The 18,654-nt window shown below is 34.9% G+C and overlaps 3 protein-coding genes across 3 annotated transcripts; 1 reads left to right on the forward strand and 2 right to left on the reverse strand.

Moving 5' to 3' along the window:
- Positions 1–151: 151 nt before the first annotated feature.
- On the reverse strand, positions 152–4,688 carry LOC147408446 (putative inactive purple acid phosphatase 29). Its single transcript, XM_086437467.1, has 4 exons — positions 4,321–4,688; positions 3,837–4,228; positions 935–1,385; positions 152–520 (listed from the first exon to the last, which is right to left on the reverse strand). The coding sequence occupies exons 1-4, from the start codon at positions 4,619–4,621 to the stop codon at positions 486–488; spliced, it is 1,179 nt and encodes a 392-aa protein (XP_086293593.1). The 5' UTR covers positions 4,622–4,688; the 3' UTR covers positions 152–485.
- Positions 4,689–10,805: 6,117 nt separating this feature from the next.
- On the forward strand, positions 10,806–12,344 carry LOC147408447 (uncharacterized). Its single transcript, XM_086437469.1, has 2 exons — positions 10,806–11,078; positions 11,827–12,344. Exons 1-2 carry the CDS (start codon positions 10,959–10,961, stop codon positions 12,172–12,174), a joined length of 468 nt encoding a protein of 155 aa, XP_086293595.1. The 5' UTR covers positions 10,806–10,958; the 3' UTR covers positions 12,175–12,344.
- Positions 12,345–14,346: 2,002 nt separating this feature from the next.
- LOC147408448 (3-oxo-5-alpha-steroid 4-dehydrogenase (DUF1295)) lies at positions 14,347–15,933 on the reverse strand. Its single transcript, XM_086437468.1, is given in 4 exon segments — positions 14,347–15,066; positions 15,213–15,238; positions 15,241–15,475; positions 15,575–15,933. Coding segments are annotated over 4 exon segments (984 nt in total). The 5' UTR covers positions 15,818–15,933; the 3' UTR covers positions 14,347–14,586.
- Positions 15,934–18,654: the final 2,721 nt, after the last annotated feature.

Genomic DNA, 18,654 nt, shown 5'->3' on the forward strand with positions numbered 1-18,654 from the left:
AAGCACAGAGACGTCTTATCATTCTTAAGATTGATTTCTTTACAGAGGTGACTAGAAACGAAAATGATATTGAAAGCTCTCACCAAAATATTTGCAACAAAACTTATATTAAGCATTTTATTTAAAAAAAACTTATATAAATCTCAATTAATATCCTTATGAAATTGCATTTTTCAAATATATATAACACTGTTTACATGCCAAAAAAAATTTCAAGTTTTCTTCTACTATTACCTAAGAGATGTCTTCCTAGAAACCCACTATAAATTAAAAGGAAAAAAAACAAAAAAAAAAAGAGTCTGATCAGCACTTCAACTCAAGTAGTTTATTTGTAATAGGATGACTTGTATCATAGAGCAGATTATTTCAACTCTGGGGATATTATGCATCAGCAGTAGCAGATCTGGCGAACACTCCCAAGTAACCAGTTTAAACTAACGTCCACCCAATCCCAATCGTGGTGAATTCTTCCATATGTCCATCACTCAAAAGCCACCAGAAATTCTCTTTCTGCGTCTCCCTGTTCAATCCAAAACACAGATGTATGTGAAAGAGTATAAACATATACACTCATAGACTGAACTCTCACTATCAACCCTCATACTGGCTTTAAAAAAGAAAGGTGATTTTGTATTTGAAGGCATTTAATTCCCAAATATTTTAGATAGGCTATATGCATCCCCTTCCATCATTCAATTCTGAAATTGAAGGTGTATCTACTTTCACTACCTTAATCCACATTGGGTCTTCCTCTCACTCTTCTAATATAAACTCATTAGACTACCTCACTCCCACACTACTCCCAGCCATCATTGGCTGACATAGAAACATGACACCTTCAATACACAATGGAGAATAATATGGGACTCAAACACCCATATTCGAATTAAAAAGGTTAGTTGACAAAAGAGTGACTAAGATAAGAAAAGCTTACCAGCAGGGCTCTTGCTCCAGAGGACTTGAGGATCAATGGCAGTGAGGTGTTTGTCATCAAGGCGCTTCCACGTTCTGATGGACTTCACTGCTCCCCAATCTCCTTTCTCTGTTTTTTCCAGCTTTGCCAAAACCACTCTAGCCCTCCTCGACCACCCAGCTTTGCCGTAGGCATGGTACCCAAAACCTCCAGCATAACAAAGATGTATACCATTTAGCTTACCACAGAAATCATTAAGGTGATCATGACCAGTGAAGACTGCCTTCACATCCCCTGCTTCTACCATGGTAGTAAAGAAGCCTGAGTTTATTGAAGCCGAGCTAATTCCCTCCTGCCTGACTCCCGTAAAGTTTGATGAGTCGAATTTGGCAAATTCTGGCAATGGAATGTGGAAGTACACAAGCCCCGGTGCTGCTGTTTTTTTAGATTCTGGCTTGTTCATGTAGGCCCTCTGCGGGAAAAGTACATAAATAAAAAAGAAAGCCTTTAATCGTTCCGAGTGGACAGTTTTGCAGGACATACATAGCAGCATGTTTGGCTAAATGTAAATTATAAATTTAGGATAATTGTCCACAGGAAAAAAAAAAAAAGGGAAAAGAAAAGTGGCCAGCTATCAAATTTGTTAAAAAATGTAAACATACACTTATCTTAGAAATCAAAACTTTAATTCATAACGCACAATGATCGATCATGCTCTATATATATTGTTAATCGACAAAAATTTTAAACCATCAAGCACAGAGCTTAATATTGCAAAATTTCAGACTATTTAAACATTGCGTTGTATGTCCTCCTTGGGCTGTATGTGCATTATGAATTCTGTAGTGGAATCTTCACCTCTCCAATTATAAACATCAGTATAAAAATATTCTAATTAGGACCCATAGTTCGATTAGAATCCTAGAGAAATTGTACTCTTCCTACAATTGCTAAAGTCATCTGTGAACGGTTGCCTTAGAACTTGAACCAACTACAGTCATCTGTGTGGGATTCTAATTAGCAACGATTTATAGAATCCCACACAGTTTAACCGTGTACTCCACTTGATTAAGATTGACCCAGGCTAAGAAAATCCACAAACAGGAAAAAAGACCACAAGTTATTTATAATATGAAAACCCAACCTCTGATTATTTCCATTAAACACACGATGAGAAAATCCAAAAGCCTTTAGATTAATATGTAGCAGTGTAATGATAAGTACTCTTAGCAAGTGTAGTCTCATCCTCTAGACTTGCATTGATATGTTAGAAAACCACATACTTCTAAATGAGAGGGGGAAGGCCATGGAGATCAAGATTGACACCATATCATCGTAGGCTTGTAGCATCATTGTCCTTAGTTATTAGATTGTCAGATATCTGTCTCATGTAACTTAGGAAGATCATCAATCATGATGTTGGAACTACAGGGATGATGGTATGACTCTAGTTATTGTTGTTCTTATTCTATCTTGGGGTCATGAAGTAGGATGAGAACTTTTTTTGTTTTGTTTTTTTGATAGGTAAAGATAAGGAGGGACAGGTGGAATATTTTTAGGATATTCTCCTGTCAAACCATGTAGCCCGCCTCACTTTGTACAGGTGGAAGCCTCTTAGCTTGAAAGACACTTCTTTGACACGAGGCACTGAGCCAAAAGCTTTTTTGAGCAAGATCGACAATTTAGCCAAGCATGTGACTGCAAGTTATCCACACAGATAGATATAATTTAATCATGTTGCTCTGTGTTTTATTCTTTTACTATATAGCTTGACGACATTCCTGACTAAGTAGGCAACGCTAACATCCATGCAGAGAGCCAGATTCGGTTTATTAATAAAATAACCATACCATGCAACCCATCATACTATCCTGGGAATATTCTAATACAATATTTTAATGACTTCTTTAGATGGTAAACAAAAATTTAGTCAAATTTCACAAATTAAACAATCACAATTTTTTTGTTGCTCGGTGGGGTTAGTGTAAGAAGGGGTTAAAGGGGTTTGAACCTAAGACCTTGGGAACAACCTCCACAAGGTCTTACCACTTAGTCAAGTGGTCCTTCTTAATAATCACAACTTGATGCGAGGATTTTCACAAAATACCAGTGATCTACAACAACACCACCAACACAAACACCAAGATTTGGAGTGCAGCACAACACAGGCTTATACCCATAGCTCATTTGGTTTGACACATTAAAAAGCAACTTTGAGGTCGTGGATTCAAATCCAGCTTACTCCTAAAAATAATAATAACCCCAACACAAAGATTTGGGATGGGCTAAATGAATCATGTTCCTCCATTGCACTATGTCAAAAACCAAATCTATCAACGAATCTGAATCAGGCCATAAAAAAGACCCTATGCATCAGAAAAAATAAAAATAAAAAAATAAAAAACTTATTAAGTTAAAAAGGATTGTATTTGTGGGGGGTTTTCCCCCTAATTATAAGCTTCATGAAAGGATTAAACAATGACAAAAAGTGATGGAATCCTATGTCTAAAAATCATCAATCAGGCTTATTCTTTGGATCCACCAAAAGGCAGAACAAACATTAACGGGTCTGAGCCCCCTAAAGTGTGTGTAATGAGGCCTGTTGTAGCCTAAGTTATCATATTTTTAATTAATCACCCAATGAGAAAGAATCTCACACAAAATATATTCAATGGTCTACCTTCCATGGTTTTAAAACTCCATACCTTATCTCATTCCCCACTGATACGAAGTTGACTCATCCAAGTCATACTCTATGGGAATCAAACCATTTAAAATTAATTTTGTAACACATATTTACAGTCCCAGTGGGTCACACTGATGGATGGTATAGATGGTCCATAGTTCATACAAATAGTTTATTAATAATAATATAATACTCACAAGTCACAATAAACAAATAATGAAAAAAGAATTACGGTACCTGGAGCTTGAGAGAAGTGCGTTGAAACCAAAGTTGCTGTGAAGGCTTGATCCAACCGTAGCCAGGGATTGAAGGAACAGTGGAGTAATCTCCACTGTCCAAAAAGTAGAGATTAAGAACCGATTTGTTCCGGAGACTCGAACCCTCTACCCCACCAACCTCCAAGTTATAATTCCCAAATCCATCGATAACGTGCGCCGGAGGATTCAATTGAGCTAATGTGCGCTTCATGCCCACTACATATTTCATCACCCCTTCCCTTGATAGGGTCGATTCCTGGTCATGGTTCCCAAGAACAGCAGCCCATGGGATTCTCGACGAAATCGCAGGTTCAAATGCCAAATCCATAGATTTCTCTGCATCTTTCGCGTCGAACCCAAATATGTTATCTCCTGCTCCACAAAACCCAATCAAAGCTCACCCGGATCAACTCAGAAACTCACTCAACGAAAACAAAGTAAAGAAAAAATAATAATTAAAATACCAGTGAAGATAATGAGATGGGGATTTTCAGCTTTGATCATGCGCTTAATGAAAGCGGTGGTGTTGAGATCAGAGCAACCATGAACTTGACTTGGTAAAACATCCAAACATGGGGTTGTCTTTCCATCAGCGTAGTGCATGTCTGCCACCTGTAAGATCTTGAACTCTCCATTTTTACTGAAACTCAATCCAGGTGGATGTGCAGAGTAGGGTTTTGCATTGGCAGCACAAACAAGATTTAGAAGATAAGCGTGAGATACGAAGAAAGAGAGAGAGAGAGATTTTTTTGTTGATGCCATCATTTTCTTCTCTGTATTTGCCTTGCCCTCGGCTCGGAGAAGTCTCCGCCTGTCGTGACTTTAATGGGCTGAAAGGCTGATGGAAACATGTTTTGGATTAACGTGGTATTTATTGTCTGAATGAAAGTGTAAGAATTAAATGATTTTTTTGTAATGCCCTATCACGAAACTCCACCTGTCGTTGGCTATATTTAAGTTGATTGAGAAAAGGGCCCCGCATTTTGGTCACTATAGGAGATACCTTGACGTGTCTCTGTCTTTATTATTATTAGTTAAACAGACCTGCCACAGGGACGAGTTTCTAAATGCATCCTGAGTTTTCGTCCCTATCTCAACAACCCATTAAGTTTTTTTTTTTTTTTTTTTTTTTTTAACTTTCTTTCTAAATGCCCCTCACCTCAATAAAAACGTCCAACTCAATTCCTCGAGATGAAATTGTTGGTTTTGATAATTTGAATCATTAATCTTGATCATTCATATTCAAATGTCAAGATCAACAATTTATCTCAATGTTATAATAATATTAAATTTGACTATTGGATCAAAGGTTGATCTTGATATTGAAACTGTCAATCTCAATAATTTGAATCATCCATGCATTGAAAGAGATGTGAGCTGCGTTATGAAAGAAAATATTTACAGATTGGAGTATCAAGATATATTATTTAAAAAAAAAATTAAACAATATTTAGAAAGCAATCTTGCTTAAGTAATTTTCATTTGTTATTTATTATTTTAGTGAGACAAGGCTATGTAGAAATTGTTCAACACCAAAAGTTTAAATACCACAAACACCCTCATCTTTACATTTAAAATTAATATTATAAAAATCATTTTTAACGCGCGTGCGCACACACACACACAAATAAAACTAACCATTTTTAAAATTATAAAAATTACAATCCATCCTTATAGTTATGTTAGTTAATTTATAAAATTATGAAAATATCTCTCTATTACATCATCTTTAGAATAACTTCAAAAAATATCTTAAATTACTAAAAGCTCTATATGATACATGTGTGCCTACACATGCCATCTACTAGTATGGAGTAATACAAAATAATTTAAATGTTTTCTGTAATGACATGATCCCATATTTTACAAATAGGAAGTTAAATATGTTTAAAATATTTGGTTTAACCTATAATTTAAAATGTGAAGTTGTTTTTTGTTTGTTGTGTATGAAATTCTACAATTCAGAAAAGTAACCTCAATTTATTTTTGAATTTTAGTCTTAAAAATTATTTTAAGATGATTTTTTTTTTTAATTTCATGACATATTTACTTTTAATTTTCCAGGTGATTTTGATTTATATGATATAAATATTGTATTTTAAATGAATTTCATGTTTTAAAATGTTCCAAGAGTGATTTTGATTCATATAAAACGAGTAAATTTAACACAGACAACTGGGACACGATATTGATTCAAGTGATTATCGTGACCGTCCAACTCACCTAATTAGGTGTATGATCATTATTGTTGTCGTCCATCTCTTTAGGTTGGGCATATGATCATTATTGTCGTCGTCATCCAACTCCCCTACTTGAATGTATATTATAATCTTAAGGGTGGATGGTAACAATTATTATTTCAAGTTGATGAGGGATTGAATATTACGGTATTTATGTCATTTTCTATTAATATGTCAAAGAATGCTTGAAAATAATGGGGGCATCAGGGTATCTCAAATGTTTCCGACCTTATCTTGAATTTGGATTGATATTTAGGTCTTGATCTAATGTGGAAACAAGCAATAAAGATTAGACAGAGTTGAATAATTAAAATTTTGTACACGTATACATGTGTCTCATAACGTCATTAACTATTGAACGTCACGACATTTATGTAGCAAACAAAAGAGGGTGAGACCGTTCCAACATTAAAGTCTTTTGTGATGCACACCCCCAAAAGTTTTAATATAAAAATGGCAAAATCTTGGTGATGATAGATATTTTATTTTGTGTATAATAACGTCGTTGGACACCATAGTTATCCTTCATATTTTATCTACAAAGAATTTTATCAATGAGAATTTGTCTTTTTAAAAAATTTAATACTATAATGTATTGGATACTTTGGGTCCAACATTGTAGGAAAATATACTTATCCTTTGTATATTTTATAATCAATCTTTGTAAATAATGGTTAATATTTAAAAATAAATAGTTTTGTAAAAGGAAAATCTGTAACTAAGTTGAGAAAGTAAGGTTTGTAGGGAGTTGTCTTAAATATTAATTGGGTTTTAGATTGTAAAAGACTCCACATTAAAATGGACAACAGAAAAAGTTCACTCTATGGTTAAAAAGCTTAAAACATCTAACGATTCCCCAAGGATATTCCTCTAGATCCTTTAAGAAAAATGGCATTCCTAGAACATGTGCTTCTCTTCCTTCTGAGTATGTATATATATATATGTGTGTAGCGTTCAATGGCAAACTTTTTGGCAAAACATTTTTCAAAACATGAGTTAGAAGTTTTGGAATGGGCTGATTTTTTGTGATGATGATCTCCTCACCGTAGAGATCATCCTCACCAAAAATCAGCCCATTCAAAAACCTCTAACTCATGTTTTGAAAAATGTTTTACCAAAAAGTTTGCCAAAAAGTTGTCCATTGAATGCCTATATATATTGATAATCAGTATCCCTACAGAGAGTAAACCGGGTCTATATTTGGATTTTTTCCAATCCATAGACCATGGTTTTGTCCAAAGACTAGTCCCAGGTAACACCCGCTCATCACACACACTAAGTGAGGGTACAAGTTGCGACCCCACAGGTGAGTTCTGAGGAATTAATGTTATTATTGAGTATCAAACTCATGACCTATAGGCATTAACCACTTATCGATCTAAAATTGCTCGGTGGATACTTAGTGCCAATGCCATTTTCTTTAGAAGTTCTAGCTTTAAAAATATCTGACAAATATAATGCCCATTTTTATTTCAAATTTAACAATTAACAATGAAACACATGTTTTGAAAACTATTAGAATTACTTATAGAGTTGTGCTAGAGTGACATTGACATTTACATCGTTTTACACATTGCCGACATGGAGGTTCTCATAGAATCATAGATGCTTTTCACTCTTATCTCGATGAAAAGCATCTATGCTTCCGTACACACATCTACATCAGCAATGTGTGAAACGATGTAAATTTCAATGTCACTTCAGCATTTTCCTTAGTTATATTATAACATTAAAAGACCAAGTAAACAACTTTATTGGTGATATGCTTGTGGAAGTAATAAATTTTATTTAATATCAATTGAACGTGTGACACTTCGATATACAAATCAGACCTGATATGAAAGGGAACCATCTCGATTGTAATATTGAACATATCTGAGCCGATTTAACCATCCCCAAGATTCATATTTTAGCTTAATCCCTAATCATAATACCACCCAAACACAATCCTCAATCAGGAGACTACCTAGTCCCAAACCCAAAGATTGCTTAAACAGATACCAAACGGTGGGTAGTATACGTTAACACTATCTTTGGATTGATATTAATTGGAGAGAAGAGAAACTCATTAAGAGAAGGGAAGGGAAGGGAAGAGAAGAGAAGAGAAGAGAAATTCAATTACTCTCCACCACTATTGGATTGACACGATCAAACTTGGGACAATTGGAATTTGAAAATATCTTAAAAAGAGAACTAGGGGAAGAGTTGAAATTATAAAATGTTTTAAGAGGACTTCTCTCCTCTTCTCCACTTTTAGAGAGAAAGAAAACTCACATTTCTTTCTCTTCAGATTTTTTCTCTTCTCTTCCCATTTAACAATCCAACACAAGAGAAATGGAGAGAAAATCATTTATTTTCTTTTCTCTTCTCTTCATTTCTCTCAATCCAAAAACAGCGTAAAGAATAATAAGCATGCAATGACTGTAGCTATGTTATTTTCAATACGAAAATCGTATTACGACTTGAGTTTAGAACCACCACCATTCATTTAAGTTGAATGGTCACCTGAAAATCTATTTTTCTAGAAAATCATTTTTGGAACAAAGGGAATCTTAAGGTTTAAGGTTCGTAGTATAAAACTAGAGTTTGGTTAAGGAGGTTCAATTGGAAAATGGAGAAGGTATTAGACACTCTTGTGCGGTTCCCTTTTAACTTAGCCATTTTGACCACTTTTGAGAAAAATGAATGCAATATAAAGACAAGCACAAATAAATTCAATATGGTGGCCCAATCCCAAGCTTAAGCCCTATTCAAAATGGTTGATCCAAGTAGAGGGGGACCCTTAGATGAGGCCATTTAGAAGAATAAGGCATGGAGCCTTGCATGCATGTCATGACCTATTAGACACTCTTAAATTCAACACAACCCAAGTTGGAGAAGAAGTTTTTTTTTTCCCCTAGAACCATCAATATAGTACCAAGGAAACCCCGAGGGGTTGGCTCAATGGCAATTTTGGACCAATACGCAGTCAATGCCCATAGGTTGTGAGGTCGATACCCAGTATGAGCATTAATGGGGCCACCCGCAAGGGCGTACCCTCACTTACCTGGTAAATGTGACGTGCAGGCGTTGCACATACCCTGGGACTAGTCCTGGGACACGATCATGGTCTGTGGGCTAGGCATTTGTCCAGATATGGGCCTGGTGCACTGTTTACAGGAATAAACTTTTTTATTGTATGATGAAGATCCACTTGAGTATGATTTTGGCCTACAATTATATAATAATTTATTTTGCAATTTTATTGAAGATTTTCTCTTTTTCTTTAAAATAAAATAGAAATAAAATTATTTTCACGAATGTTTAGTGGGTAATAAAAACGGAGAAAATAGCATGATGATTTGTGTTGTTACTTTCAATCCCATGGGATTACATATTTTAGCCATTATTAGATTTAAGTTGAATGGACAAAATCTTTTAAAACCATAATAAAAATCTAATTAAGGTTGAAATCAAATAGAGTTTGGTAAGATCAGTGGAAAAAGATTTAACATGGCATTTTTTAACTTAGCCATTTTGACCACTTTTGAGAAAAATGAATGCAATATAAAGACAAGCACAAATAAATTCAATATGGTGGCCCAATCCCAAGCTTAAGCCCTATTCAAAATGGTTGATCCAAGTAGAGGGGGACCCTTAGATGAGGCCATTTAGAAGAATAAGGCATGGAGCCTTGCATGCATGTCATGACCTATTAGACACTCTTAAATTCAACACAACCCAAGTTGGAGAAGAAGTTTTTTTTTTTCCCCTAGAACCATCAATATAGTACCAAGGAAACCCCGAGGGGTTGGCTCAATGGCAATTTTGGACCAATACGCAGTCAATGCCCATAGGTTGTGAGGTCGATACCCAGTATGAGCATTAATGGGGCCACCCGCAAGGGCGTACCCTCACTTACCTGGTAAATGTGACGTGCAGGCGTTGCACATACCCTGGGACTAGTCCTGGGACACGATCATGGTCTGTGGGCTAGGCATTTGTCCAGATATGGGCCTGGTGCACTGTTTACAGGAATAAACTTTTTTATTGTATGATGAAGATCCACTTGAGTATGATTTTGGCCTACAATTATATAATAATTTATTTTGCAAGAAATTTTATTGAAGAATAAAAATGGCCGACTTAACATAAGATCATTTTTCTTTAGAAATAAATATAGACAATATAAATGGTAATTTTACACGAATGTTGTAGTGGGTAATAAAATTGATCGGATGAAAAGCCTAGGTCAAATTGATGATTTGTGTTGAAATTGGAACACTTTCAATCCCATTTTTGGGACTTACATATTTTAGCCATTATTAGATTTGAGCAGTCTGCACAATGGACAAAAGATCTTGGATTACAAACCAATAATAAAAATGCTCAAATATAATGGTTGAAATCACCAATCAGAATGCTTTATGGGTATAGATCAGTGGACCCAAAAGATTGTAAACATGGCATTTTTGGGTAGTTGGTTAATGGAAAATTCAATGACCCTATAGTATAGTACAGAAGTATTTTCTTCATGGGCTGGCGGCCGAGGATGCGGGCCTCCAATCCCCACCACCAACTTCCGCAAAATCCAACCGTTTTTCAAAATTTCAATGACTTTATTGGGTAAGACAGCAAACCACTCTTAACGGGCATCCCCAAAATAGGACTATTGTCCCCTATGAAAAGGTCGTCTACATATTCACCACAAGAAAATGTAATTTTCCATCAGACTTAAATCCCTCCCACATCATCTCTCCTTATAATAAATAGTTCTTCTCCTAGCTCTTGCAATCTGTTCATTCCCAGCCTCAAAGCTATTATTATTATTTATTATTCTCGATTTGAAGCCACCTCCACATCACCATTCGTTGCAAGGTTCGATGGGAGGCTGCGCGAGCAAACCCAAGGATTTGAACTACCCTCCCGCTTCACTTCCGGGTGAGAATTCTACCAGGGATGAACCCACTGCGACTAAGGTGGACGACAAGACAATCGCCCAAGTAAGTCACATTCATGAAACTTTAGATATTGGTTTGTATTAGAACCATTGCTAGGATGGACGCTATCTGATTCATGGTTTTGAAACTCATCTCATCAATGGATGAGACCAAGTTGTCGTTTCAGAGGAGATAAACCATTTAACTCAATTTATACTTATTTATTCATATATACATATATATTTAAAATAAGGTAGATTAGAAATTTAAATTTTACTTAGATAATAAATGCTTAAATTCTAAAGAAATTAATTATTTATTTTCATTAAAACATACAAATCCCAGTTAACTTGGACAAGTTTCACCGACTCAGTCAAGATTTTTAAAATATCTATATGTCTCATTCATGGATGATATCACGATGATTAGGGCGAGTCATCTCGGTCTTGAACGAGATTTAACACCATGATCTGATCTAATGCATTTTCAATGCACCCCCAAAAACATGGAAATTACACCAAAAAAGTACTTTAGATTTTCGCACAAGTTTTCTTAGAAGGCCTTCGAAGAGCAATGCTAGCAGCACAAACATGCAAAAAACATCCTATGATTGGATGCTTGTCGATATCAACACCATGGAGACATTGACAGGCACACAAACACAGGGTGCATCAAACACGTGTGGCTGGCACACATCCTTTAAACACTGGTTTCTGCGTATGCACGCTGATGATATTTGCGTAATAATCTTGCTAAATAATATTCCAGACAAATATTTATGTAACATTTCTTCTTGTTTTTAAATTTGTAGGAGAACAATAATGGAGCTGAGAATCAAAACGAAGAGCCCTTGGTAGATCTTTCTGAGCTGACTCCGAAGGACCCCAACACAGATGTAGATGTTCCTGATGAATCGAAGAATGTTGTTGCAGATCTTGTTTCTGAAATGGGTAATCCATCAGATTCAGACCATGTGACCCCTACAAAAACTGAAGAGAATGTTGGGGTTGGTAATGAAACCACGGAACAAATAAAGGACGAAGCTGAACTTGTAGAGAAAACAGATAAGACACAAAAATCAGATGATGTAGACAACGACCAATTGTTGAACTCCGCAAGCTCTGTGGATAAAGTTGATTCACATCTCTCTTCTGCGTAACAATCTACATGGGATTGTCTCGGGGGAAAAAAGAGAGAGCCCAAGATGTACAATTGAGCTGAAAAACAATCTCGTGCACTCTAAAAATTGGATGTTTCGGATGTTTAAGACTCCTGTTTGAATGCAACAACATTCAATTTTTATTTAAAATAAATATATGCATATCTATATGGTGATCAGTATTGCATTATTTGCATCAAAGTATTGACACATGTTGGACACAGCATAGACATCAATACTATTGTCTTTTACTTGAGAAACATGGAGACATAGCAACCAAATCTCAAAACTAGTGTGTCAAATGGCATTGTTGGATGCCCAAATGACTGACAAAATCTCAATTCGTTAAAGGGGGAAAGAAGATAATGAACTAGTGCAAGGTTTTCACAAATTTCTTCTAAACTCATTCTTCTCTTTCCATTTGGATCACAATCAGGGCTTGAGGCATGCATCGACTTAGTCAAGATTTAGACACCCGTGAATTGGTGAATATGAGTGAAAATTTGACTCAAGAGTCATTGTCCCAGGATATGTATTTATAGATATTGTAGAACAGAAAGCAGAATACAACCATTTTTTTCTGTTGTGCTTCTGAATTGGGTTCCCTCTCATTCATTTTCTTCTGTTTGGTGGGATTGTATACCAATTCCATTCTTCATTTCACCAAGATCAACGTAGCCAGATTAGTCAACATTTATATGTTTCAATGCAACAAGATATCATTTGTAACAAGTAGTTTTGTTGGTGGGTTAATTGGTCACATTTTATCCATGAATTGGGTTGGATTGTAATTACTCTAGTTACGAAAAATTCATTGTATTAGAGCGAGTAAGCACCTTGCATTAGGATAATGAAATTATAGTATTCTCTTATTTATCACCTATGTCTACTTTAGGCAGATTGTCAGAATAACAAACCTCGGAATAGGAAGCCAGAGAAAGTGAGGAACAAACAGAACATGAACATGAAGGATTGACCTGAAAGGACCCTTTGATAAGAGTTCCATAAACACATTCATCAAATGTTGAAATTAGATGAATGTATTCAGTATGCCAATGTGGCACATGTAGGAATTCATGAATACGTTTAAGTGTGCTAATGTTTGCAGTCATGGAATGTTTTCCATCTACCCATAAATATTGGTAATGCATTTGCTTATTACAAAAAGTATGTACTATGAATCTTTCTTTTTAAGTATGTCGCATTCTTGTTCATGCATAAGAGTTGGATTAGAAGAGAGGAGATCAAAATATTTATTTCAAACATCGCAAATTAGTCTGAACCGTGCAAAAAAATGGCAAGTGGGAGCTATGATCATCAAGCCTCAAGTTCCAAACTGATGGTGCAAGTTATGTTTTAATATTCTAAAGTTAGTGTTGATGTTAATAAGGATAATGATTATTTCCGCAGGTTTCTTTAAGTGATGTAAGAGACATAATATCTTACACCTTTCCCTTCCCTTTGTTCAAAAGAAATGAGATCCGGGCAAAATACATGAATGAAAGAGATCCAAGTGAACGGAGACGAGAACAACAAAAGATGTTTATGTTAGAAACTCTGAACTCAATGGATATGGTTTTAGAAATTCTTCTTTCTCTCAAATTTTTTTTTCAAGAAAATAAATAGATTCCCTAGGTAACCTGTGAATCATTTCATTTCAGTATTGGACATTTTAAGTGTCCAGCTAAAGCTGAACTTTTAAGAGTGATATGGGTTGTCTCCCACGGATTGAACATCGCATGCAACAAAAGATCTTAGACCAGACACATTAGATATTACTCGAACAAGACTGACTTTTCTTCTTAGCCTGAAGATTTAAATTCAGATTCATGCTTTTGATTCTTTTAATTTTGAAAATTGGAAAGAATTTGTCACTCAAAACCTGAACTCCATCATCACTTGCCTAATGGTGGGAGCCATGTCATCTCTCCAAGTGTCTTTTATGATCCACAGAGGAAAACAACAAACCTACTTCTATGGCACCCAATGAAGAAATCATTTTACAGTACTAAAAAAAATAACCTGCTGATCTCTAAATTCATCTAAAATAACTAGATTTGTGAATAATCTTGATGGTAAGTTCGGCACAGATTCACAATGACACTTTGAGTTGATCCAAACTGTGTATCCCAATATCTTCTTCGCAAAATAACTTTAAGTAAGGCTTATATGTACAGAAACATTAGTATTTCAGAGCAATTAACAATAAATAATGTACAAAATCACCATGAAACTGCAGACAAAGTTGACCATTACAAAGGGCATACTTTTAGTAGATGTGAAATTTCTTTCTGCATAAAATCAAACTATAACAACATAGTACATAAACCGGTGAACATGTTACAATCAAAGCAAAAGGATATTACATATAAAACTAACAGATTAAAGCACAACACAACGAAAAGGAGCACATCAGGCGTTCTTATCTTTTGTGTCTCCTGGTGAGAATTTGAACCAAGGTATCCACACTGATGTTGTCTTTTGGTACAATCTGTATGCCTCAGCTCTGTATTCCTGTTCGAGCATCCGTCGCTCTACAAGAATTGTCACATAAGCCAAGCACATAGTATTGACAAGCGACCCAATGAAGGTCCAACCATGACCCACATTCCATCCAAAGATAACCAATCCCCACCACCACAATTGCTCCCCGAAGTAGTTTGGATGTCGGGAATATCGCCACAAGCCCTTTTCAAGAGTGGATACTATAGGCGCTCCTGCTTCTTTCAATTTGTTGTTCCTGATTACAAACTCATGGAGTTGTCTATCTGCAAAGTAAGCAACAATGACTCCACACGTACAGACGATCGTTGCAAGAGAATCCCATATGTTCCATGGTTTCTCAATCAAGTGGACCACATACATTGGGAGGCATATACCCATCAAAAATACCTGTGAAAATTGTATAATTCAATCTTACGAACACTCGTGAAGCGGTCTTGAGCTCTTTCAGGCATTTAATCAAACAACTACACTTAATTTGAAATTCAAATAGACAAAACAAAATACAAAAAATCGAATTCAAAACTGAATTATACCTGCTGAGAGACATAAACCGCAAAAATGAAACCCACCACCATTGTTGACCGTATTGCTTCCTCATATCGGTGAACCTCCAGTCCTCTCTTGCACCCCATTGCCACCTCTCCCTCCTGAAGTAGCTATGAGTGAGTCTAATACTCCAAAGCCAAGATAGAGAAATCACAACCGTCGATCGCCATACGTTAAACCGAGCAATGGGATGAGTTGCATAGTAGTGAACAAGCATCAGAGGTATCACTGTCCAATACAAATCAATCATCTGTACCCACCAAATCACATATAAGTACATAAACCATAGATACTAAAAAGGGTACAAAATTAAATACAGATATAATTGATGGAGGAAGAAGGAACCCACCCAATGGCTTGATTGGATGAAGCTGATAAGCCAGAAGAGGAGATCGACATTGATGAAGAAAAGGAGGTTGGCTAATAGAATTGGATGGTTAGAGCACCATATCCAGAAAGGATGCAAAGCAGGAGCAGAATCACTACTAGCAGTGCTAGTGATAGTGTTGTAATGGTGAAGGAAAGTGAGGTAGAAAGCTATGGAGGGGATAGGAACCAGGAATGCTACCACAGCATTTTTTATGTTTCTCATTGTATTTGGTTTTGAACCTGTAGGTGGTTGGTTTTGGTAACAGAGAGAGATCTTATTGGGAGGAGGTCAATGGCCAACTGCTTTTTTATAGGCTTAAAAAGGTATAATAGAATCTCACTTTTTACCATTTTCACTGTAGTTGTTTGGACTTTACTGTTAGATTTACAAAAGCAAAGCCTTTATCCCAAATATTTGAAATCGGCTAAAAGTGGTGTTGGACCATTTTGAATGATTACCATCGGATATTTTAATCTATGTTTTATAGTTCTCGATTTGATATAAAACAATACATTTAGACGAAAACTAGCTAAAAAAATTCACCACCACTAAAATTCAATTTGTTTCATGAAGAGCACAGCTCTACAAACTCAATATCTTTCTCACATAGACATCTAAGAATTTTTTTTGAGAAATTACTTAAAGGACTCTCGTGAAAGGATTTTTTTTCTAAATAATCCCTAAGTTTTGTGCGTTAGTTTGACAGGATATTTAGTAAATTTTTTCTTTCTTAATAATGGGCCCTCATACTATTGAGTTCATAATTTTTATTGTCGAACTCAATGTTTTTTTATTTAGTGTCGGGTTCACATTTTTTATTGTCAAACTCACCATTATTTACTATTGAGTTCACCACTTTTTAGTTACTATCAAACTCGATGTTTTTTTAATTATTGTCAAGTTCACCGTTTTTTAAATAAAAAAGTGGTGAACTTGACACTGATAAAACCCGCCCATTTTCAATTTTCGAGTTTTTCCGACTCTAAATACATGAAAAGATTGACTAAAAACTTGAAATAATGACTTATTTAAATGATTTCAACCCAAAAGCACTATTATTGATCGATTTTTATTTAAAATCTAAGATAAATAAGTGAAAAAAAATACTAGTTTTTCATACATCTTCAAAATATTTGAAAAAATTCTTGAAAATGACTTCTTCTTTCTTAAATTCTTTTTGACGGAATGTAATATCTGAAATTCGATTAAGATATTAAAAAACCAATTTTGGATGAAAACAATGAATTCGAACAGTTAGAACATTCAATTGTGAGAAATGTGGGAGATGAGATCTCGGAATCATTTTAAAAGAAAAATATATACTAAATGTCATGCCAAGCAACCGTTGAAAACTTAGAGTCTATTTAGAAAGAGGTCCCTCTATGAGGGTCCTTTAAGTATTTTTTCCTTTTTTTTGGTAGATTTAATAAGAGATGTAAGTGGTAAGTCTGAGGAGTTGAAGAAAGGTTTTAAATCTCATCCTAGATGCATGTGATCTGCTGGAACTAATTTTTATTTTCACAACCTCAAAGTTGCTTTGCAATGTGTCAAACCAACTAAGCGATGAGTCTAAGCCCTTGTATATGATTAGCAATTATGTTCCTCAAAAGAAGTGAGATTAATCATAAATATATCGACTAATGAGGCCCGCATAAGAAAGAGTGATCAAAAGAGACAAGACATCTAGCATTGAGTGAGATGTGGAAAATATGAAGGGTAGTTTTAAAATTCTCAATAAAGAATATGAAGAAAAAAAAAATTTCATAAGCTTCAAGGATTTAAAAAAAAACTGAGGATAAAGATAATACAAATAGAAATGTTGTACAATTACATTGACATTTTTATAAGAGCCATACTAAACTGACTCAAAAAAAAAAAAAAAAAAGATACTTAACTATACTCAACTGATGTGGCATAGAACCATAGATTTTACTTGAGATACGTAAGGGGAAAATATATATGGTTCTATTCACATTTCATGCCAGTTGAGTATATTTGAGTATTTGTTTTTAGTTAATTTATTATTACTCTTTTCATAACAGAGTAACAAAACGAGAAAAAAAAATATAATAGTTAACTTTTAATTTTTTTCGAAAATCAAAGTGTTTGAACCTGTTAGAGTATCCAACTAATCTTTAGGGCACGTGCAATCTCCTCCCTAAAGGTGGCCAACAAGGAGGCTTAAACTCAAGACTTCTCTTTTTTTGAAAGGAGGCCTTGGTCATTACCCCAAATACTTGTTGATTTCATTAATCAACAATTTTACAAAATTGCTTATAGAAATACAAGAATTCAGAAGTGGATCTAAGTTGTTTCTTATCTTTTGTCCAATTTTGCTTCTCACTTATACAAGAAATAAAAATCTAAGTTGTCGGTTAAAATAATGTCAAGCCAAAATAGGCTTATAAGTGCTAATAAACAGGATGTGATTTGTAGAGACTAACCAACTAATTATTCCAGATCGTTCCTGAGATTTTTGATCCTAATAGAATGACTCCAACAATGTGACAAGTTGACTCATGTTGAACTAAGTGATTTATTAGTAACTTGGATGACCTTTGCATGAGCTTTAATAGTTGTATTCAAAGAGATTACATGAATAAAGATATAGAAAATTATCCTAATATAAATATCTTAATTGACTTAAATACTATTTCTAATGATATACACTAACAATGATCTATGTTTAATATTGTTCCTAGAAAATAATTGATTTCTTCTCTTGTATCTTGAGGAAAGAAATCTATGATTATCTATGTCGGCAGACATCAATGCAGTGTTGATCGTGGTGTCCAAGGAAGGCAGCCTACCACGACTCTTTTTTTTTCTTTTTTTCTTTTCCTATCGTGGGTTTTGTTAACATATGCCACATTAAAAATGCATTAAATACATCTTAAACATAAGCATTTGGGGTACTTTCGGTATAAAAAAATAAATAAAATTAAGGGCACTTTTGGAATGAAAATATATTTTCAAGAAGTATTTTAATGCACTTTAACATGTACCCCAAGGGCAAACGTTTACAAGGAAAAAACTTTCAAGCTCTCTTTCTGTTTTAA

Source organism: Akebia trifoliata, chromosome 3, assembly GCF_017979445.1.
Source record: "Akebia trifoliata isolate Shusen 1 chromosome 3, ASM1797944v1, whole genome shotgun sequence".
NCBI classification, from domain to species: Eukaryota; Viridiplantae; Streptophyta; class Magnoliopsida; order Ranunculales; family Lardizabalaceae; genus Akebia; species Akebia trifoliata.